This window comes from Xenopus tropicalis, chromosome 9 (genome assembly GCF_000004195.4).
Source record: "Xenopus tropicalis strain Nigerian chromosome 9, UCB_Xtro_10.0, whole genome shotgun sequence".
Classification (NCBI taxonomy): Eukaryota; Metazoa; Chordata; class Amphibia; order Anura; family Pipidae; genus Xenopus; species Xenopus tropicalis.
Window position 1 is genome coordinate 47,331,143 of NC_030685.2, and position 25,234 is coordinate 47,356,376.

The 25,234-nt window shown below is 39.4% G+C and overlaps 1 protein-coding gene across 1 annotated transcript in view; it reads left to right on the forward strand.

Annotated features, from left to right (window-relative positions):
- The window catches only part of mstn.2 (myostatin, gene 2), a 31,262-nt gene extending 21,328 nt beyond the window's left edge, over positions 1-9,934 (forward strand). The window contains exon 3 of the mRNA XM_002931496.5: positions 8,791-9,934. Within this exon, the coding sequence (XP_002931542.1) occupies positions 8,791-9,171 (381 nt within the window). The 3' untranslated portion in view covers positions 9,172-9,934. The remainder of the gene's footprint in view (positions 1-8,790) is intronic.
- The last annotated feature ends 15,300 nt before the right edge of the window (positions 9,935-25,234 follow it).

Genomic DNA, 25,234 nt, shown 5'->3' on the forward strand with positions numbered 1-25,234 from the left:
ACTAGGCAAATCCATAATGGAGAAGGACCTTGGAGTCCTTGTAGATAATAAACTTTGCTGTAGCAAGCAATGCCAGTAAGAAGCTAGTTCAGGAGCTCTCCAGTTTGAAGTTTCAGCAGCTATTTGGTTGTTAGGGTCCAAGTTACCTTAGCAACCAGGGGGTGGTTTGGATGAGAGACTGGTATATGAATAGGAGAGCGCCTAAGTAGAACAGAAAGTCCCAAAAAGTAACAATAACAATAAAACTGTAGCTTCGCAGAGCAATAGTTTTTTCGCTGCTGGGGTCAGTGGCCCCCATTAAAACCTGTAAAGAGTTTGCGTTATTTAAGTAGCGAAGACTATTTTCGTGCGGTATTTGACGCAGTGCGCTACTTACTGATATATGTACTTGGGTCAATATTATATGATACCAATATACATCCTTATACATTCTTATAGGCATCACTTTTCTGTCAGAAAACAGTTCAATTGCAGCGTGGTATTCAGTCCCCTTGGTACAACACATCCCAAAGGCCTCCTTTTGCAGTAACAACCGATTAACATCTCCTCCTCTCCTTGGAATTTTCACACAATCTATTGGAATGCACTTAACCCTTTTAGTGCCACAGGATGTAGATTCTACGTCCTGGGTACCAAAGCACTTCCGGGTTTGGGAGCGGAGGAGCGGCTTTTGAAGCCACTTCTTCGCTCCCCGCTTGTTCCCCAGCCTGTAGACAACAGTCAGAGGGGGGGAACGAGTGGCCCCTGGGGCGCGATTGCCCCAAGCCAAAATACTCAAACTGTTATTCTGACCGCAGATATTATTAGGCAAAAAAAATGATTTTAGTGATTTTTTTTTGTTTTTATCAATTTTATTGCATTTCACATTGTTCTTTATTACTTGTCTTTGCACATGGATATTGTGTCTGCTGTATTTCAATTTGGCATCCTGTGTACCCCACATAGTTTGGTAAATCTATGCATATTGGGCATCAAACTGTTCAGTAGACCCCTGGCGTTCATATTAGAGTGTTTTATGTTGGTATGTGATCCTATGCACAATGGGCATCAAACTGTTCAGCGGACCCTTGGCTTTCATATTTAGGGTGTGTTCTTTTGTTACCTAATGTTATGTGGGAGATAAGGTGCTTGAAAGTGGAAGATTTGATGTGATTTTCAGGTATTTCACCAAAACTGGCAATTTTGGGAAAGCACTGCGACTCTGTAGTTTGGAGTAGAAAGACATGGGTACCAATTTTCAATTCGTCCGATTGTGTACTTTCCAAAAATATATGGTTTTGGGGGGGTCAATGTATTTTTTTGTGTTTTTATCCCACAGAAAATGCAGTAAATGTGTTGAATTTTTAGTCGCAAAAGAGATCTCCTTGGCAATTTGTATGTACTAACTTCCTTTTGGGGTCTCTAAATGCCAGATACATCAGTGATCCTATGCACAATGGGCATCAAACCGTTCAGTGGACCCTTGGCTTTCATATTTAGGATGTGTTTTCTAGGTACCTAATATTATGTGGGAGATAAGGTGCTTGAAAATGGAAGATTTGAGGCGATTTTTTAGAATTTTCATAATTTTTTATAGAAAATGCTAAATTCAGTAAAGCATTGCCGTTTGGTACTTAGGAGTTGGAAGACATAGTTACCCATTTCAGATTCGTCAGAATGTGTACTTTTCAAAAATATTTGGTTTCCTGGGGTAAACCTAATGTTCCAGGATTTTTGGCTTTGGAATGTAAAGTATGCCGTATTCTGCTGTAATGCTTTGAAAATTTAGTAATTTACTGCTGGGAGTTTTTGATCTATAGAAGTCAGAAATCTCAATAAAACTATACATATCAGGTATTGGCACGTTCGGGAGACATGAGGCTTTCCAAATCAGCTAAATTTTTGTCCATAAAATAAAATATGTTTCTGGTATAAGTCCATATATCATGAAAAATAGCATTTTTTCTTTTTTTTTTTTTTGTATTTCAAGCTCTAAATCTTGTTCCAGAAGTGGAAATACACAGATTTGGAAAGCTCAGGTTCTCCTGAAAAAAACAATATATAGTTTGCCAACTAAACTTAACCCTTCCCCCAGTAAAAGCCCCTAAATTGAGAGAGCACAGAATGTTTACAAAACGTCTGGCACTGAGGGGAACCGAAATGTCAAATTCTGCTGGCACTTAAAGGGTTAAACGAAGAAATAGGGGCAGATTTATCAAAACACGAGTTCGAATCCCGAATGGGAAAAATTCTGATTGGAAACGAAAATTTCTGAAGATCGCAAATATCACGAAAATGCTTACGAAAAAAATCGTATTAGTCACGATAATATTGTATTGGCGATCTGAAATTAACAAAATTTTCATACCGAACAATTATTAACAGCGGCAAAACCGATCCAATTTTTTGCATGCAAAAAATACGAAAAAGTCACGCAAGCGTAGAAAAAGTCACGCAAGCGTCGAAAAAGTCGCATAAACACCGAAAAAGTTGTGCAAGGTATGAAAAAGTTGCAGAAAATACGATTGGACCGATCAAACGAACGCTCAGAGCATTCTTGGATAAGTAAATGTGCCCCAGTGAGTGCTTTGCTTTTGCCCAATGCTGTGCAATCGGTTGCTTTGAAATGTCTTGTTTCACCTTCTTTTTGTCATAATCAGGATCTATTGCTGCCCGTATTGTGGATCGGTGCATATTAATTCTGTCCTTCAATTGTCTATTTGTTTATCAACCCCAGGAAGGGTTTGGGTTCCTAGAGCACTAGGCTGACTTTTTTTTGGGGTACAATCTATACAGCCGTGATGGATTGCACCTCAATGGAAGGGGGTCTACTGTGCTAGGGGAGAGAATGGTTAAGAGGCTGAAGGAGTGTTTAAACTAGACAAAGGGGGGGTGGGTGAGCTAAAGGTTTATGGGAAAGCTAGTGTAAACGGGGTAGTGGGATTAGCAAAGACTCATGGGAGAGGAGTGAGGGGGGCCTATAGTTTATCAGATAAGGAGCTTCCATTGTTACAAGGGAAACATACTAAAATTCACCTTAGCTCTAACTCCCTGTTAACTAATGTAAATATCAGAGGGAGAAGTAGTAATCTCTGCTGCATGCTGGCTAATGCACAAAGCTTGTTGGGTAAATTAGAGGAGCTGCAGTCTATTGCATGTATTGAAAATTATGATTTAATTGGTATCACTGAGACCTGGTGGGATGAAAAATTACTGGGCTGTGAATTTAAATGGTTACATGCCTTTTAGGAGGGACAGGGGGATTAAAAATGGTGGAGGGGTTTGTCTTTATGTAACGTCAGATTTAAAGCCATGTGCCAAAGACATTACCAAGGAGAAATTTCAGCAGGGCTAAAGGTTGCAAAGAAAAGATCATTGGTGTATGCTATAAACCACCCCGTATAAGTGAGGGGTGAGGCCCAGCTACTATTGCAAATGGAGGAGGCTTCATAACTGGGTCAAGTTGTTATTATGGGGGACTTTATCCAGACATTGACTGGAGTAATGGGGTGGCTAAGTCAGAAAAAGCTAGTAGGTTTGTAAATTTGCTAAATGACAACTTTTTATTTTAGGCGGTTCAAGAACCTACTAGAATTGACTCTATTTTGGACCTGGTAATATCTAATAATACTGAACTCATCTCTAACATTTGTGTGGGTGAGCATTTTGGGAACAGTGATCACAACATGGTCTCCTTTGAGATAATGCTGCAGAGACAGCTCTATAAGGGAGTAACTAAAACACCCAATTTTAGACGTGCAGACTTTGCCAGTATAAGGGCATCTCTGCAATTTGTCAACTGGGAAAGGCTTTTCATAGGGTTAGACACAGAAGGAAAATGGGATATCTTTACCGCAGGGGTCAGTCCTTGGTCCTTTGCTTTTTAACTTGTTTATTAATGACCTGGAGGTGGGCATAGAAAGTACTGTTTCTATTTTTGCTGACGACTCTAAATTGTGCAAAACTATCATTTCCATGCAGGATGCTGTCACTTTGCAGAGCGATTTGACAAAATTGGAAAACTGGGGAACAAACTGGAAAATGAGGTTCAATGTGAATGTAACAGTACCTGGTGGTCTAGTGGGGTGGCGGGGATGCCCGCCTCTTTGCCGTGTGCAGCGATGCGTGGGTCCTTCTATTGTAGCATGCAGAAGTGCCTGGCACGACGCATGACGTCATTGCGCATGGTGTGAAATTCGAATGCGCCTGCACATAATTTCGTCGCCCAACTTCAGTTCTGCTTTCTAGTTCCTGATAAGGTGTATTCTGATCCTCGGGCCTGTTCCACCTTCATCTCCTCTCCCTAACTTCGCTTTAAAGCTAGGTTCCCTAGCCTGCCCAGAACATTTGCCCAGGTTCTCTCACGTTAAGTCCTGGCGGCACCCAAGTAGTGGAGGGCTCCTCCTGAAGTGAAAGGTGTCTGTTATAGGCAGAAGAGTAAGCTCTGACTGGGATCTTGGCTTTTGTTATGGGTTTGTGATACCGTGCGTAACAGTATGTTGGGCCAAGAAAGAAAATGGACGCTGAAGAAGCTTCTGCATTATTCGCTTCTCCTGAAGCTATTGTCATGCCAGCAGTATTGCCCTGGCATTGTAAAGGGTTAAACCTGGCAACATTTTGCTTTGGGCCACAAAAACCATTAATTAATTAAATATGCAACAAGGGACTGTGGAAGGTGACAAATTCATCTGGGTTTCAGACAATTCGGAGCTAGGCCATCTGGGGCAGGGAAGCTTGGGGCCTTTGGTTTCTTTGATCTGTTGATCAAAGAAAGGTAATTGTGGGCCTAAGAACAGCAGGAGGGAACAGCCATGAGAAAATAAGGATTTTAGAAAGGGGTCCATATCTCCTCTGCTTTAGGGTTCACATCCTCATAAATCACATATTGGTTATGAGGAGGTCCCATGCAGGGACTGCCTTTACCAACCAGTTAGGAGGGATAGTTTCAGGGGACTGGGACATGAGACACCCCTCGTGTTTGGTCTCATTCTGGTCGCCCACATATGGGTTAAAGCAAGCCCATATTTTCATAATAAAATTGGATACTGGCAAGTGCCAATATTATATGACAGCAACTGGCCTGAGAATTGCAGTCCTCTACAGGGGGTCTCAAGGGACAAGTTCCTGGACACTCCCTCCTCATGAATACAGTAATGAGGAAGGGTCCCAGCAGGGGATAAAAGGGCACAGACCCAGGTACTGATTAGCTCATATTTTGAGGTCCCAATCCTGTTGGGGTGTGTGCTCAGGTTTTCAAAATCTTACCTCAAGGAGGGAACTTGGAAATTCATTACTCGGCAAAGTACATAGGGTTTCTCTGTGTTTTATTCCCTTTTATTTACTGTTTTGTATGTATATGTCTCTTTTTGTAAAATCTTTTTAAATGCACTGTTTACCCATGTAATATTAAATATAAAATTATAAAACTTATGTCCTTTGGCTCTAAGACTCACGTACCTGGTACCACGAGGCTAGTTGAGGAGTATACAGAGTTTCACCACTGGGCAGTAGAGACAGGTTGGAATGATACAGTCCTTCATAGCCAGTTCAGAGCGGGTCTGTCTGATGCTATTAAAGACAGTCTCATTAATTAGGGAGAGGCATCAGGAGAGAACTGCCACCTCTATAACCCACTTCCTACCTAAGGTGTCTGAGCCTATACGAAACATTGCTATTCCTATGCCTGTAGAGGAGCCTATGCAGTTGGGTTCTACACGGTTGTCTTCGGAAGAGAGACTCCATAGACGCACTAATGGGTTGTGCATGTATTGTGGGGAGGGGGGTCATTTCCGCAAAGATTGTCCAAAGAGGCCGGGAGTCTTGTTTGGGTAATGCAGTTTCTACTCCCCAATCTGTCTCTTCTAAAATCTTCATTCCCGTGCTCCTTGATTGGGGGGGTGCGGTAATGTAAAGATTCTGGCCTTTTTTGACTCTGGAGCAGCTGGGAACTTTTTGGATGTTAATTTTGTCTGCAAGCTGGGTATTCCCTGTACCTCCTTTGTCCCTCCAGTCAGGTTACTGGCTATTGATGGGAGTCCGCTAGGGTGTGGGTTTGTGTCTTCCAGATCCCAGGATCTAGTCATGTCCATTGAGGGTTCTCATAGTGAACTTCTATACTTCTATATAATCAACTGTCCTGATACCCCTGTGATCCTAGGTCTCCCAAGGTTACAAAGACATAAGCCGCATATTGACTGGGTCTCCAGTAAGATACGTAGTTGGGCAGAACACTGTGGAGTGTCGTGTTCTAAAGGGTCTGTTTCCCTTGCTACAACCTCTCTGAAGGGTCTCCCTCCTCCATATACAGCCTTCACTGATGTCTTTTCTAAAAAAAGTGGCTGAGTCTCTACCTGCATATAGACCCTATGATTGTGCAATTAAATTAGCCCTTGGGGTTGTTCCTCCTAAAGATAGAACCTATCCTCTTTCTCTTCCTAAAACTCAAGCAATGAAGGAGTACATTAAGGATAATCTGGAAAGGGACGACATTCTAATCTATTCTTCTAATTTAGAAGATCATTGTTGTCACGTTCAGGAAGTACTACAGAGTAGTACAAGAATCAATTATATGCTAAGCAAGAGAAATGTATTTTTGAGGTTCCTTCTGTTCATTTTCTGGGCTACATCATTTCTCAAAATGGTTTAGAAATGGAACTAACCAAGGTAGAGGGAATTTTGAATTGGGCTCAACCCCTTTCTTTACGTGCCATGCAAAGATTTTTGGGTTTCGCTAATTACTATAGACAATTCATTAAGGGATTTTCTTCCCTGGTGGCCCTGATCATGGCCCTTACTAAAAAGGAAGTTGACCCCAGTATTTGGTCCACTGAACTGATAAATGCTTTTCAGCTCCTTAAAGAAGCCTTTATTTCCGCTCCAGTTCTGCATCACCCAGATTCTACTTTACCTTTCCTCATTGAAGTTGACGCTTCTGAGGTGGGAGCTGGATTGTCACAGCATCACCCTGTTACTAGTAAGGTCCTTGTGCCTTCTTTTCTAGGAAATTCTCTCCTACAAAGGCTAATTATGATATTGGTAACAGGGAACAGCTGGCAGTCAAATGGGCTTTTGAGGAACGGAGACATCTGTTAGAGGGCGCTAAACATTCCATTACTGTCTTCACTGATCATAAGAATTTACTGTATATAGAATCTGCTAAACGTTTGAACCCTAGGAAGGCAAGATGGGCTTTATTCTTTACCCATTTCAATAACCAGTCACTGGAACAGTATCTGGGGTGTTATGTGTCCAGTAATCAGTCTCAATGGCAGAGTTTCTTCCATGGCCTGAGTTTGCCTTCAATAATGCCACTCACACTTCCACCAGGGAATCTCCTTTCTTTCTTGTTTACTGCTGCCAATTCTATGGTGGAACATTTCTCACAGGTTTGGCAGAAAATTCTAAATTTTCTAGTGATGCATCCTCCAGTTTTCAGGGAAATGGTAATTTTCAGAACGGTACGTGCGTAATAGCGTGCGCTAATATCGTGTGCTACCAAATAACACATAAATATATTGCATGCTTTAAAATAATGCTTAAAAATATGTCATTGCAACATAAATAATGACAATAAAGTCGCTTCTTACTTCAGACAAGGGTCTTTTTTGTGAATCGATCGTTAATTCTCAAAATATAAGAATTGATATTATTTTTAGCGCATGCTTAGGGCCAATTCACTATAGGGCTGAAAAAACAAGTGTTATTTTTTATTTTTATGCACGTAAACTGTTTTTTTATTCTTTTTTTATTATTACGCACGTAACCGTTACTTTCTGAAAACTACCATTTCCCTGAAAACTGGAGGATACATCACTCTTGATTCTCTTCTTCAGATTCCAGAAAAAAATCTGACAAACTCCATCTTGTTTGCCCTAACATTTTTGCAAGATTCTTTTACAGTACCACATGGGTAAGGACACTGTTCCAGCCAGTTACTTCACATACAACATTTAAGGGCTAATTTATAATTTCCCAAGGTGCAAGAACACTTTTGGCTATACCCCATGTGTCTACGATAATGATTGCATTCTGTACTTTGTAATAAATAGGAAATCTAGCTCATACTTTCTTGTGCTTTGCAGCCTCTGCCTGTCCCTAATCTGTTGATCTTAATATTATGCAAACTAGGGGGTATTTTAAAGGTGTGCACAAACAGACCACCATCCACCCTCTAAAGTAAATTGCAGACAGCAGCCATTTAATCCAAGGGAAGCACTTTGTGCTCTATTGCAGAAGGATAAAGTGCTTTGTCTGCAGGCTGTGGGACCCATATTTTGCACTTTAAACATTGGCTACCGTAAGATGTTGTACAATGTAAAAAGCAAGTGGTTTGCCTTTCCTATTCAAGAATACCTAAGCATGTGGAACAGTTAAGAGATATTTGATTAGAAGGTGCAGTGATATCATTAGGGTCCTGGGAACTAAGGAGACACATTGCGTTAATGAGTAAAACAGATGTGGTTGGATTCATTTTCTTAATTAACTCTTAGTCCTTCTGGTTTCATTGTTCTTTTAGAGATAAGAAGGGTTCTTTCCACCTATATGGCAAACGGGTGGTGGTTTCAAGCTATTTTTTTTCTTTCCTCTGGATCAAGTAGCATTTGGCAAGTTTGAAAAAAAAGTACTTGTGGATGCATGTCTTTTTTTTAACTTCACCTACTATGTTATTATGTGTTTGCTTTATCGAGTGAGGGACACTTGCTGTTTTGGCTTGTTAATGGCACACAGCAACCTACAACATTCACTTTTTCCCTCTTAGTATAACTTATTTAACTGAAAAATTACATTACTCCTTTTCTTCCTTTCCAACAGAGTCCATTTATGGAGGTCAAGATTGTAGACACACCAAAACGATTTAGAAGAGACTCAGGGCTTGACTGTGATGAGCATTCAACTGAAACTATGTGCTGCCGATACCCATTAACAGTTGATTTTGAGGCATTTGGCTGGGACTGGGTGGTTGCTCCAAAGAGATATAATGCTAACTACTGCTCAGGAGAATGTGGAATTGAATATCTGCAGAAATACCCACATGGCCATGTTGTTAATCAAGCTAACCCCAAAGGTCCTACAGGTCCATGTTGTTCCCCAACCAAAATGTCCTCCCTAAATATGTTATATTTTAATGATGATGCAGAAGTTATCCAGGGAAAGATTCCAGCCATGGTAATAGATCGCTGTGGGTGCATATAAGCATTCCTTTTGTCCATCTTGCCATGAGATGAAAATTATAATTCAGGCACTTATACACCTCTTTTGAAATAATAAGGAACAGCATGTAGTAGTTGCTGTAGAACTGAAAGAATTATTTTTGTAGCTGTGAGAAGAAACCATAATACCAGATAAAGTACAATGTTATTTGGTTAAAAAGGTAAATCAAAAACTTTATTGTTTCTTATGTGTCTAACATAAGAAAAATTTATAAAATAAGTGTTATCACTCAAACAACTTAACTAAAAAAATTGTAGTGTAACTTATTTTTTCCAATTTGACATTAATTTTCAACAAAAATTCCCAAAAGTATCAGTCTGTGTGTTTACAATAAACTTGAATACATAATACAGAGCAAAAATTCCATGCAAGCAATATGCACACACTTTAGGTGAATATTGGCATGGATACATTTTTATACTTTTGTGATCATTACAAATGTTACTTCTGCAGGTATGGGACCTGTTATCCAGAATGCTTGAGACCTGGGGTTTTCCGGATAAGGTTTTTTTTCCTAATTTGGATCACCATACTTACATACACCAGAAATAATAACTTTTCTTACATTTATCATAACATTGTCTTTGCATGACCTTTAGAATTTTGCCATAGAAATATTTTCCAGATGCTTTTACATTACCTGTCTGACCCCCCCATGCTCCTCTAGGAGGGGGCTTCCATATTTGTGCTGCAGCAGTCGATTAGCATTAGACGCTATAACTGAGAGGCTGAGAAGGGACAGTCAGGTTTAGGAACTTCAGGTAACAATTACTTACAAAAGCGGACCTATTAGTGAAAAATAATCAACATGAGCTATAGGGAACTTTTTATGTACATTAATATTTTGATGAGTAGTTTTTTAGTCAGTATTACTTTAAAGAATAACCTTTTTTTAATCTGTCTTTAAACAACCCCCAGAATAACATACCTTAGTCCCTGCATTAGTCTGATCTGGGTTCTGCATTATAAGTAAAAATCTATAGCTCATTTCCTCTACTTCCTGGTATAGCTTAAAGCCCCACCTCCTCTGTCTACTGCGCTTTCCTTATCTTTTTCCCGGCAGGATAGTCATGGAGGAGAGCTATCTGGGCATGCCTGACACAGAGAAGCAGAAGCCAGTGTGCACAACAGCTTTTTTTCCTGTGTTCATGACTCCATGACTCACTGTAAACACTTGTGAAAGTGCTTCACAAAAAGAAAGTGTACCCAAATCACTATTCATATCTGTTGAAAACCTCATACCAGCATTCCAGAAGGTTCTACTGTTTGACAATCCTGTAGTTGAAGAGATAAGGAGAGCTCAGCAGGAAGAGCAGGCGGGGCTTCATGCTGTACCAGAAAGTAGAGGAAAGAAGCTGGAGATTTCAACCTTTAATTCAGAAATCAGATCAGACTCTGTTTGGAGTCAGAAAAAAATCCTTTAAACATTAATTAAACCCAATAGGATTGTTTTTCCTCCAAAAGTAGTAACGCTATATTAGTACAGTTTTGTTATTACAGAGAAAAGGGAAATCATTTTTACGTTATTCTTTGGGATAAAGAATAACGGGGTAATTCTGAGCTTTCTGAATAATGTGTTTCCGGATAATAGATCCCATACCTGTATACTATGTTAAAGACAGGTTAATTCTAAATGGTATAGCAAAAATAATCTTAGATTGGTATTTCATGAGGATGCGTGTGGATAAACACAGGCTGAGAATCAGGCTCCCTCAGCCTATCCTTGTGAATGCCTCCAGAGCCACTGCATTGGCCAAGTGCAGGCTCATGGAGCAGATATCATTGAAGAAACACTTGAGTATGCATTTCTGAGCCAAAATCCACTCTGTGTGCCTGCACCTGGGCCAGTGCAGTAGCTCTGGGTGTAGTCTCAAGATCAGGTTAAGTCAAGATTAAGGGCCTGCATCTACCCGTAGGCTGAGAATCAGCCTGGTGTGGCAGTAGCTTACTCAACTGAAGTCTATGCCTCAAGGTTCCAGATAAGTAGCAGTTCATTATACTGGGGACTTAAAGACTCAGTTGTTTATTCTGAAAATGTATTTGAACTTTTCATTTAAATCCAAATACATTTATTTATTATTTAATAAATGATAACATCTAATTTTGGCTTTTTATTTAAAAAAAAAAAACAATCATTGCAACCACAAGTGTGTTAGTGCATCACCTTTATGATAGTGTAAGTAAAAGCATCATGCTACCTGTTTACTACATTTAGTAGATACCATTGCAAAGGTATCGGGACATCTTAGACATCCACAGTTATATGGCTAGTTTAGGACTAACTGACTGAATTTTAATTTGAGCTTGTCAAATGAACAAGATCACATGAAAATACAGAAGCAGAAAATCATAAAATAAACAGAAAATGTAATACACTAGATATTTGAGAGCACAATGCAAATTAATTAGGCATCCCTAATTATCAAAATCACTAATCTTTTGCCCTGGTTCACTCATATTCTATTAATATTAGTATTTTGCTGGGGAGCGTTGCACCTTCATGTTTTTTTGGCTCCTGCTTGTCTACCCTAAATATTGTATGCAGTGTAGGCAGCATGGTTGGTTAAAAAAAAGCACTGTTGCCTTACCTTGATTCCATCCAGGGTGCTATCTGAAGAGAGTTTTGTTTCCCTTGTTTTTTTCTCTTGATACTCTGTTTTCTCCCACACTGCTAAAATATAAAGGCAGGTATCTTGGTTTTCTGAAAAAATGAACCACAGTATGCAAATACATATAGTAGGGACCTTAGATTGTAAGCGCAAGTACGGCAGATGTAGTACTAAGTCTGGTGTAGAATCTCTGCAGAATATGCCAGTGCTATATAAATAATGAATGATTATTCTTGATCAATCAGAGTGTACAACACATGAACCCGCACTGTCCCCTCCATGCTCCCCAGCAAAGCACGGGTATGGGACCTGTTATCCTGTAATCTTTCCGTAATTTGGATCTCCATAACTTAAGTCTAAAAATCATTTAAATATTGAATAAACCCTATAGGCTTATTTTGCCTCCAAAAAGGATTAAATATATCTTAGTTGGTATCAAGTACAAGGTACTGTTTTTTAATTACAGAGAAAAAGGAAATCATTTTTAAAAATTGGAATTATTTGCTTATAATGGAGTCTATGGGAGATGGCCTTTCCGTAATTCGGAACTTTCTGGATAATGGGTTTCTGGATAAGGGATCCCATACCTGTAATCTTTTTCAATAGAAGTGGAACACTGGCCATGGGAAAGGTGTTAGCCATTTGGCTCGCTAGGGGGTATCTAACAAATTGGCACTCCTTTTTTAAGGTAACAGTTTCTTCAAACATTGTATAATGCAAAAATAGACTGTCCCTCATGTGTGATACAAAGTATCTTTATCATCTATGTTCTATCAATAAAGACTACAACATTATTATATGTTTGTGATTTGCTATGTATTAAAAAATTATGAAAAAAGGAGGGACATTTGCATAGGGAAATGCACACACCAAAAGGATTATTAGGAACACCATACTAATACGGTGTTTGACCCCCTTTCGCCTTCAGAACTGCCTTAATTCTACGTGGCATTGATTCAACAAGGTGCTGAAAGCATTCTTTAGAAATGTTGGCCCATATTGATAGGATAGCATCTTGCAGTTGATGGAGATTTGTGGGATGCACATCCAGGGCACGAAGCTCCCGTTCCACCACATCCCAAAGATGCTCTATTGGGTTGAGATCTGGTGACTGTGGGGGCCATTTTAGTACAGTGAACTCATTGTCATGTTCAAGAAACCAATTTGAAATGATTTGAGCTTTGTGACATGGTGCATTATCCTGCTGGAAGTAGCCATCAGAGGATGGATACATGGTGGTCATAAAGGGATGGACATGGTCAGAAACAATGCTCAGGTAGGCCGTGGCATTTAAACGATGCCCAATTGGCACTAAAGGGCCTAAAGTGTGCCAAGGAAACATCCCCCACACCATTACACCACCACCACCAGCCTGCACAGTGGTAACAAGGCATGATGGATCCATGTTCTCATTCTGTTTACGCCAAATTCTGACTCTACCATTTGAATGTCTCAACAGAAATCGAGACTCATCAGACCAGGCAACATTTTTCCAGTCTTCAACTGTCCAATTTTTGTGAGCTCGTACAAATTGTAGCCTCTTTTTCCTATTTGTAGTGGAGATGAGTGGTACCCGGTGGGGTCTTCTGCTGTTGTAGCCCATCCGCCTCAAGGTTGTGTGTGTTGTGGCTTCACAAATGCTTTGCTGCATACCTCGGTTGTAACGAGTGGTTATTTCAGTCAAAGTTGCTCTTCTATCAGCTTGAATCAGTCGGCCCATTCTCCTCTGACCTCTAGCATCAACAAGGCATTTTCGCCCACAGGACTGCCGCATACTGGATGTTTTTCCCTTTTCACACCATTCTTTGTAAACCCTAGAAATGGTTGTGCGTGAAAATCCCAGTAACTAAGCAGATTGTGAAATACTCAGACCGGCCCGTCTGGCACCAACAACCATGCCACGCTCAAAATTGCTTAAATCACCTTTCTTTCCCATTCTGACATTCAGTTAGGAGTTCAGGAGATTGTCTTGACCAGGACCACACCCCTAAATGCATTGAAGCAACTGCCATGTGATTGGTTGATTAGATAATTGCATTAATGAGAAATTGAACAGGTGTTCCTAATAATCCTTTTGGTGAGTGTATATACACACTCTTTGGTGTAGCATTGATTTCCCAGGTATTGTGTCTAAGGAAACTCCTCCAGTTTACCTGAAGGCCTTCCAGAAGCTGCTTTTTTATTGTGGTATTATTTGTCCTTTAATAGGACACAGTTCATTTTGCTTTGTTTCACCTAAAAGAATATACACAACGTTCAGTACTGTAAGGCCAGTGGTGCACATAAGGGCTCATTTACGACTGCAAGTTCAGTGGGTAACTTGGACACTTTCATTAAAGGCAATTGTGTCAAGATCTATCTTTGCAACATATAGTTGCATTCACACCACTCAGTCCTTCCTGGCTTCTGTTCCAATTCCAGTGCTCATTGTTTCAATTGACGCAGGGGAACTCTGAAACTACTGGCACATTCCAACCAGGCAGTAGCTCCAGGGTTCCCATGGCACCAAGCATAAATGACCACAGTGCAGTTGCTGCAAAAATATAGTGCACACATGTCACTTGCCTGCCAAACACCAGAAATGACTCCAAACAGACTTAATATTTGCAGTTGCATCAGGTTCAACATCCCGTTGTGCCCACAATAACACTGGAATTTTGGGGGAAAACACTGAATTGTGGAACAAAAACATGGCAATTGTGCTTGAAATTGCACTTTACTCACTTCACTTGTGGACATAAATGAGCCCTATAGTGTTTTCTTTACTGCACTGTGTGGGAGGAAAAGGTCCATCTAATCATGGCTGGCATATGTTGTATTCATACTTCCCAACATTTGAAAACTGTAAAGAGGGACAAAAAAAAAGATGCCATGCCCATTTTTGTGACCACGATGGAAGATTTAAACTATGAGGTTAGACTTTTAAGGTTGGGGTTGCTTTCTCTGGAAAAGGGGAGCTTGTGAGGGGACATGATTACTCTGTACAAGTACATTAGAGGGGATTATAGGCAGATGGGGATGTTCTTTTTCCAATAAAAATAATCAGCGCACCAGAGGCCACCCCTTTAGATTAGAGGAACGGAGCTTCCATTTGAAGCAGCTTTAGGTGTTTTTTTTACTGTGAGGGCAGTGAGGTTGTGAAATGTCCTTCCGACTGATGTCATGATGGCAGATTCTGTTAATGCCTTTAAGAATGTCTTTTATGAGTTGTTGAACAAGCATAATATACAAGGCTATTGTGATACTAACATTTACAGTTAGTATTGAAGTTGGTATAGATAGTTTATGTATGTGAGTGTATAAATGGGTCAGTATAGGTTTGTGTGTGCTGGGTTTACTTGGAAGGGTTGAACTTGATGGACTCTTTTCTACCCTATGTAACTATATAGTTACATAGTTACATAGGGTTTAAAAAAGACCAGAGTCCATAAAGTTCAACCCTTCCATGTAAACCCAGCACACATAACCTATATTTACCAATTTATACTATCACATACATAAACTATATATACAACCATTAATACTAACTGTAGATATTAGTATCACAATAGCCTTGGATATTATGCTTGTTCAACAACTCATCCAGGCATTAGCAGAATCTGCCATTACGACATCACTAGGAAGGGCATTCCACAACCTCACTGCCCTCACCGTGAAAAACCATCTATGCTGCTTCAAATAGAAACTCGGTGATTGATTGTTTTTATGGGAACAAAAATAGAACACCCACTCTCTGTCTATAATCCCCTCTAATGTACTTGTACAGAGTAATCATGTCCCCTCGCAAGCGCCTCTTTTCCAGAGAAAACAACCCCAACCTCGACAGTCTAACCTCATAGCTTAAATCTTCCATCCTCTTTATCAGATTAGTTGCACGTCTCTGCACTCTCTCCAGCTCATTAATATCCTTCTTAAGGACTGGAGCCCAAAACTGCACTGCATACTCAAGGTGAGGCCTTACCAGGGACCTATAAAGAGGCAAAACTATGTTCTCATCCCTTGAGTCAATGCCCTTTTTATACAAGACAGCACTTTATTTGCTTTAGTAGCCACAGATACCCCCAACAAACTACCATTCAGTAGATAGTTATCGTTTATATTATTTCTACCAAAGTGCATAACTTTGCACTTGTCAACATTGAACCTCATTTTCCAGTTTGCTGCCCAGTTTTCCAATGTTGTCAAATCGCTCTGCAAAGCGGCAGCATCCTGCATGGAACTTATAGTTTTGCACAATTAAGTGTCATCAGCAAAAATAGAAACAGTGCTGTCTATGCCCACCTCCAGGTCATTAATAAACAAGTTAAAAAGCAAAGGACCAAGGACTGATCCCTGCGGTACTCCACTAACCACACTGGTCCAATTAGAAAATGTTCCATTTACCACCACTCTTTGTAATCTATCCTTCAGCCAGTTCTCTATCCAATTACAAATATTATGTTCTGGCCCAATATTCCTCTATTTGATCATTAACCTTCTGTGAGGTACTGTATCAAACGCTTTAGCAAAGTCCAAATAGATTACATCAAATGCCATTCCTGCATCGAGGCTCCTGCTCATCTCCTCATAAAAGGCGACTAAATTAGTCTGTCAAGATCTGTTATACATATAAAACCATGCTGGCACAAACTTATAGTATTGTGAACTGCAATGTATTCAAGTACTCTATCCCTTATTAGCCCTTCCAAAAGCTTTCCTACTACTGATGTTCTAATGCTGGAAGTTGATGTCATCTACTTGGACTTTGCTAAAGCGTTTGATACAGTAATGTACAGAAGGTCAATGATCAAATTGAGGAATATTGGCCTAGAACATAATATTTGTAATTGTATAGAGAACTGGCTGAAGGATAGATTACAAAGAGTGGTGGTAAATGGAACATTTTCTAATTGGACCAGTGTGGTTAGTGGAGTACCGCAGGGGTCAGTCCGTGGTCCTTTGCTTTTTAACTTGTTTTTTAACGACCTGGAGGTGGGCATAGAAAGTACTGTTTCTATTTTTGCTGACGACACTAAATTGTGTCTATGTGACAGGCCTATGTGACTGTGTTGCATACACAGTAGACAGAAGCAGATCAGTCTTTGTATCACTGGGGCTATGAGTGCCACTCTCCTATGCTGAAATGCAACATGACAGGGTATTAAATGACAATCAGTAATGGTAACGAAAACACAGTTAACAACTAACAAGCAAACACTCCACTAGTATAATGAATGGAGAATATACTGAGATCCATATACTGTTACCTGAGATGACAGAACCAGAAAATTGTGTAAAACTATTAAACTGCATGCACGGGGAAAAAAAGAATGCTCGCATATCCTATCTCAATTCACCTTCCCTAGAAGGTGCTTAACACCTTTGACCCACAAGGATATGCAATGAACAGCACCAAAATGCAATGCAGCATGTTAGCACATTTCATTTACAGTACAACTTATTTCACAGTTTTTCAGATTCTGGGCCAGATTCATTTCTATGAGAAAACATATATCCTAAATAAATTCCAGATTTTCCAATAGACTTTCATGTGAAAATACCATGGGATAAGTTTTTTTTATGAAACTGAATCTGGACCTTTATTTGATTTTAAGAGAAAATGCAAGTATTTGGCAGTGGTTCTTGCACTGCTCCCATTGTGGATTCGGCACACTGTCATTTGGAAAACACCATGGTTATCACTAAAAAATTATGCCTCTCTGCTACACATCTTGTACTACATTTTGGTGTTGGAGAATTTTACAGTACAGGGCACACTACAAACATAGTTTGTAACTTTTAATTGAAAGTTCATTTTCTAATGTGATATAGACAAAACTAACTAATGATAGGTTGCTACAGGCATCTGCACTTGTGCAATTTAGCACCTATATTCATAAATCATCCCTTGCGTGCTCTATATTTTACTTTATCATGTTATCTGTTTATGTTTACAAAAAGAATGAATCTGTATAAAAAGTATTTTTAGAATACATCCCAATCTTAGGCCATATAATATATTTATAGCTATTGGATGAACTATTAGAATTATATGGGACACTTGTTTAAAGCTGTATTGTGGCATTTAATATAATTAGTATGTTTAATTATCTGTTATGTTCTATTTTGTTATGATTTGCTATTTGTACTTTAAACAAAATGCCAATGGACAATTCTGGATACTATACAATTTGTAAAAACTTTAATACAACCGGTACACTGCATATATTTGTAAATAAATGTGTTTTGTTTTTTTTAAATGTGGTATTATTTTTAATATACTTGTCCATGTAAACAGATACTTCTGTACACTTAAAGACTTAATCCAATAAATACCAATGTTTTGTATTTTTCTGTAATTTTTCCCCATTAATACAGGTTTATGTTGAACATACTTCAGTACATAACATAAAAGCATGATCAACTAAGCTCACAATATACTGTACTGTACTGTATATAATTAAATTCTTTTTTTTTTTTTTGGTATAATTATTACCAATGGATTAGTGGCTTGAATATGTAAATTACACAAAAGCAATTTACAAGGTATAGAAATAACAGATATGCACTAGCAAGTGCATGAGCTGTAAAGTTTATTTTGATCATAAATAAGTTTTATGCAGGCATTTAAAAGAGAAGAAAAGGTAAAAAAATAAATAAGCGTTTGCAGCTGCTATCTTAAACAAACAGAGAGAACTAGGGCTGTTTACATAGGTATGGTAAGGCTAAGCCCCCAAGGTTTTGCTTTGAGATGCCTTTTCTTGCTTACAAGGGGAATCTACTGAACTTGCTAAGCAACGTTTTAAAGATATTCCATTTTCCTTCCGTGTTTAACCCTGTGAAAAGCCTTTCCCAGTTGACACATTGCAGAGATGCCCTTATACTTGCAAAGTCTGCACGTCTAAAATTTAGTGTTTTAATTACTCCCTTATAGAGCTGTCTCTGCAGCATTATCTCAAAGGAGACCATGTTTGGATCACTGTTCCCAAATGCTCACCCACACAAATGTTACCAGGTCCAAAATAGAGTCATTCCTAGTAGGTTCTTTAACAAAAAATAAAAAGTTGTAATTTAGCATATTTACAAACCTACTAGCTTTTTCTGACTTAGCCACCCCATTACTCCAGTCAATGTCTGGATAATTAAAGTCCCCCATAATAACAACTTGACCCAGTTGTGAATCCTCCTCCATTTGCAATAGTAGCTGGGTCTCATCCCCCTCACTTACACGGGGTGGTTTATAGCATACACCAATGATCATTTTCTTTGTAACCTTTAGGGTTCTGGTACACGGGGAGATTAGTCGCCCGCGAGCAGGGAGTTTTGCCGCGGGCGACTAATCTCCTCGTGTACCAGAGCCCTTAGCCCTGCTGAAATCTCCATCTAAAGGGATTCCACATTGTCCCTGGTAATGTTTTTAGCACATGGCTTTAAATCTGACTTAACATAAAGACAAACCCCTCCACCCTTTTTAATCCCTCTGTCCCTCCTAAAAAGGGTACAACCATTTAAATTCATCCCACCAGGTCTCAGTGATACCAATTAAATCATAATTCTCAGTATGTGCAATATACTCCAGCCCTCCTAATTAACCTGACTGCCTCTCTTCCAGACATCCAAAGAAAAAGTATAACACAAGAAAAAGGGAAAGTTGTGCTCAACCACTAAATTGTAAACCATTAGGCGGGGGTGCAATGAGGCTGTGACCACAAAATACATATAAACAACCGCAAAAAATCCTCTGCACTCACCCATTATCAATATGTAGAAATAGGACATTAGGAATTAGACAACTTGTTATTTACAAAAATCCCTAGATTCTTCTAAATTAAGGAAACCCCCAAAACACGACTATTTAGAGCAGTGCTGTCCAACTTCTACGGTGCCGAGGGCCGGAAATTCTCTAGCAAACATGGTGGAGGGCCGCTAATAGAAGCCAGTTTTGGCCACTCCCCTTTTTAAAACCACACCCACTTCAAACCACACCTATTTTATCACAATGGTGGTAGCACAGCAAAATCCCAAACGCTTGGTCCTTACTGTGGGGATATCAATCATCATTCATATGTGAAAGAATTATGTCATATTAAGATATACCCTTAATTTCCATATGCCTCCTCCTCCTCTGTGGATAGCAGAGCAACCCCCAGCATATAATTACACACCTTTGGGACCATTTAATGGCTATTTCCAACTGCTAACTAACTCCCACAACAAACCCCTGCCAGGTTCACCTCCCACAAGCAGCATTGGGCAAGCAGAGTATGGCACACACAGGCAGCACTCTGCCTGTCCTATGCTGTCTGTGTGTGCCATACTCTGCCTGTCCTACCCTGCCTGTGTGTGCCATACTCTGCCTTCCCTATGCTGCCTCTGTGTGCCATACTCTGCCTGCCCTAAGTTGGCTGTATGTGCCATACTCTGCCTACAGTACCTATGTCTGAGGTGTGAAGAAGTGAACAATGGGAGTGATTACAGTCTGAGCCTGAGGTGTGAACACTGCAGGGGGTGAACAATGCAGGTATTAAAAGGTGTGAAAAACACAGGGGATTACATTTTTAAACAATACAGAGGGATTACAGCCTGAATCTGAGGTGAGAACCATGCAGGGGGCCAGTTAATCTCAGTACTGATAACATTTAATGCTTACTCAAAGGTAAGCCATCAAAGCAGCCAGACAGGTGGGGGGCCACACAGAGGGGGGTCGCCAGTTGGACAGCACTGATTTAGAGTATAACTCGGATTTATATTATTTCTACCAAAGTGCATGACCTTGCACCACATTGAACCTCATTTTCCAGTTTGCTGCCCAGTTTTCCAATGTTGTCAAATCTCTCTGCAAAGTGGTAGCATCCTGCATGGATCTTATATTCTTGCACAAATAAGTATCATCAGCAAAAATAGAAACAGAACTTTCAATACCCACCTCCAGGTTATTAAAGGGATTCTGTCATGATTTTTATGGTTCACGTTTTATTTCTAAATTACACAGTTTAAATAGCAACTAATTCACTCTACCATTTAAAATTTTATTCGTGAACCAAAAAATGTATATTTTTTTTAGTTGCAATTTTGGCGTGTAGGCAGCCATCTCAGTGCATTGTGCCTGATTCTGAGATTTCAGAAGGAGCCAGTGCTAGTTAGAACTGCTTTCAGATAAGTGATTGTTTCTCCTACTCAGTGTAACACAAGAAGTCATCAGCTGGACCTCTTCTAGTAATACATGAGTCAGGGATCTGCTATCTTTCTACCCTCCCATTGTTCTGCTGATCGACTGCTGGGGGGAAAAGGGGATCACAGAAGCATACAAAGGCACTGTGCAAAGTACAGAAACTGGTGCAATAAGCCCATTTTTGCACTTTGCCCACTACTTTAAAGGGTTATAGAAGTCCCTGCCCTAGTGGAGCTTGCAATCTTATTTCTTATAACATTCATAAAACCCCTCAATTACCCCTTTATCCATGAGGGGTAGGCAGGAAGAGGCACATAGTTTTTTTTTATCCGTCTCTGTCATCATACACTATAATAGACAGAAAATAGGATAAAGATGTATGCCATATTTTCTTTACCTTTCCCCTAGAAGATGTTATATTCTAGGATTGTGATGAACCAGAAATTCTGCCCTAATAATATGTGCCTTAAAGGAGAAGGAAAGGTAAAAACAAAGTAGACAAAGGTCTATGTAGATACAGCCATATGCACTCATGGAAAAGCTGCCCTGAGTCCTCTATCAAAAGAAACACAGGATTTCTTGTCGTAAAACTTACTCCCCCCACCCTTGGGAATGTGTAAGCTATGAACACCAAGCTAAAATGGCAGCTGCAATCTTAAACAAACAGAGAAAGCGTCTAGGGCTCTTTACTCAGGTATGGTGAAACTTTCTGCAGAATAAATATAGAGTTCTAGGTGGCACTAATGTGGTGAATATATTGGCAGTAAAATGCCAAAATGACTTTCCTTCTCCTTTAAAATATTGCCATATTCATTAAGCTATTTCTTTTTTATAGTAAGATATCTCTATATGTTTTAAATAATTTTGGATTACTACTTTGGTAGACTGTAGATTTCTGGCATATAGCATTAGAGTAAAAAGGTTCAGACTGTTCAGAATGATATTGGTGGCTGGATTGCAGTCTCTCAACAGCAGGCCAATTATTAATTAAGAAGGCAGAACAGGAAGAAGATCGCTATGGCATGCCAGTCCTGGGTACCATGTAAGTGATCACAATCAAAAAAGGTTGATTAACCCTTTGCTTCTTTTTTTAACTCTGTTCCAGTTTTTCCCACAGACTTCAATATAGTTTTCATGTAATAAACGGTGAGATAAGTTTTTCTCATTGAATTGCATCTGGCTCTAGAGTTAGAAGATAAGCTTTTCTCATTATATTGAATAAGTATGCTACCAATGAATAATCAATAATAGTAATAATGAACGAGAAACAAACAGTAAAGATTCTGAAAACATGTTGGATGTTCTAGTTAGTCAAAGTTATTTCCAATGGTTTAATAAGAATAATAATATATACAGTCATCATCAATGCTAGCATAAAAAAATGCAGGTGCATTAAGGAGGCTGATTAAAGTACTACGATTAGAAAACAGGGGCATGAAAGGTAATAAGCATAAATGGACTATAAAAAGTGCAGATGGGCTTTCAGACATAAAAATTGTCAGGTCATTATTTGCCATGTCTAAATGACAGGTTAGGTTTTTACAGAAGCTGGTTTTTAATATTATATAACGTGTCTATGATTTACCTGGTCCTGAGGATGATGATCCAATGCAGAAGTTCAATGCAACTGCATATCATGATAAAGGGCGGGTTGCACCCCTTGGATTGTTAATGCACATGTGGTCACAAATAAAGGATTCTGCATGACATAAAGGCTGATTAGCTTTTATCCTGTTTTAAGAATGATTAAGCACCTTTAAATATTAGTGATTTTTTTTAGGGATTACAGAGTTGAGGGTGCATTGAACATGTTGGTCTTTTCAGCTTATGAGCTTTAGACATAAAGGAAAAAAATGTTTTGTTAAACATTGCATAACATATATATAGGCACTTCGGCTGCTTCCACAGCCTTGAAAAAGGCTGTGGAAGCAGCCGAAACGTTAGCTGTATGCTATAATAAATTTTCTTTATTTTTCACACTAAGACCTGTGAGTGCGGCTTATATTTTTGCATGTATATATATATATATATATATATATAGAAAGGTTTATTACTCAATGTTTCTATTTTTGCATTTACATTTTGTTCACAATTCTTTAAATTCTAGGAGTGCTGTCCTTGTTCCAGTATATAGATAGTTAGATAGATAGATAGATAGATAGATAGATAGATAAAAATGCATACAAATTGCAAATATTATTAAATAATTATGCTGAACAACATACTAACATTTTTTATACAGGGTTTACTAACCGCTTAACACCTGGGCATTTAGGACAGACACAGCTGGCATTTAGTTGGACACACATTCCTTTGTTTAGAATAACTATTAGTGTTCCCAATAGTTGCAGATGGCTATGAAACATATAGGGAAATGTTTCCTGTAAGCAAATTGCAAAGGGCGTCAATGGAAATATTTATGTATGGAAATACAAACTAACACTGTTTAGTGCAAGAATGTGGCATTCATACAAATGTGAACTCATTGTAAGTTCGGATGAAGCTATTTAAATAATTTCATGCCATAAATGCACAGTGTATTATTGCCTGAATCTGGCCAAATTAATGTAATGCTGTATTATTACAAATGGAACTGAAGTTAGAGGATGGACAAAGTGTCCAAATGTTAAATGCATATTATCATTGCACCACACAATGAAATAATAAAAAGTTTAATAAACAAAAGTTAATGAAAAAGTAAAATAGGTTTCTGCCTGAAAATATTTTAGAATAAAGTGGCTGTGCTGCTGGTATTAAACTATATAGCTGTAGCACTATAAACAATGTAAAAGTAGTCAGCTTTCCTCCATCCAAGATTCCAGAAAAGTAATTCATCAGAGAAGGCAGCAAGATTACTGGTGTCGTGGCTGGAGAGGGCTTTTCTGCTGCTTTTTTGTGACAATAATATATGTAGTTAAGATCAGCAATGATAAGAATAGCAAGGGGCAGACAGTTACTGCTTCATACAATGTAAAATTGCTTTATATTTGGATGTTATGTCCCAGAATAAGTAAGAATGATAAAGTACAGCTACTGTGAATTTTTTTACCAAGTTTTTACCAAGTTCAAGTTGTGACTAGGGGAGAATGCAATTATTTAGGCATTGATTGGAGTAATGGATTAACCAAGTCAGAAACACAGTTCAGGTATGAGACCTATTACCCAGAATGCTTGGAACCTGGGGTTTTCCAGATAAGGGATCTTTTCATAATTTGGATCTTCATACCTTAAGTCCACTAAAAACATAATTTAAGCATTAATTAAACCCAGAGATTATGTTGTAGAGACTGCATTAGAGAGTAAATAACTAACTTAAAAGAAGGGAAAACTATTTCACTTTAATTTATTTAGCTGAGAAACCAGTTATATAGTTACATAGGGTTGAAAAGAGTCCATCAATTGCAACCCTTCCAAGTAAACGCAGCGCACACAAACCTTATCTATACACTCATATACATAAACTATATATACCAACATCAATACTAACTGTAGATATTAGTATCGCAATAGCCTTGGATACTATGCTTGTTCAAGAACTCATCCAGGCCCCTCTTAAAGGCATTAACAGAATCTGCCATTACAACATCACTAGGAAGGGCATTCCCCAACCTCACTGCCATCACTGTAAAAAACCACCTACGCTGCTTCAAATGAAAGTTCTGTTCCTCTTGTGCGCTGATCGTTTTTATGGGAAAAAAGAACATCCCCTATCTGCCTATAATCCCCTGTAATGTAGAGTAATCATGTCCCCTCTCAAGCACCTTTTTTCCAAAGAAAACAACCCCAACTATGTGTCAGCGGGGGCCTCCGGCACCCACGGGAGGGGTGAAGTCAGGATCAAGGAGGAAGGCCGCTTCCAGCGAGTCCGAGCGAAGTACAGATGCAGGATAATCCAATAGCGAGGTCCGGTTCAGGCAAAGGTCACTTAAGGCAGGCAGCAAGGTTCAAGGTCAGGAACAGGCAAATAACCAGCAACAGGAAAGCAGATGAGAATATTAGAGACCCAGGAACACAATAGGTATGTTGAGCTATACTCGGGCATTGAACCTGGGTCTCTGGCGTTCTTTTAAGTTTGAATTTGGCGCCATAGCGCGTGACGTCATCGCGCCGGCGTCCTTGCGCCCACGTGGAGCCCTGGGCGCCGCCATCTTGGATTCGCCGTGCCGGGAGGAAGGACGCCGCCGCACGCCAGGTAGGGAGCGTCGCCGATTCATGACAGTACCCCCCCCCCCACGGGGGGCCACTGGACCACTAGACCGAGGCTTCTGAGGAAATTGACCATGGA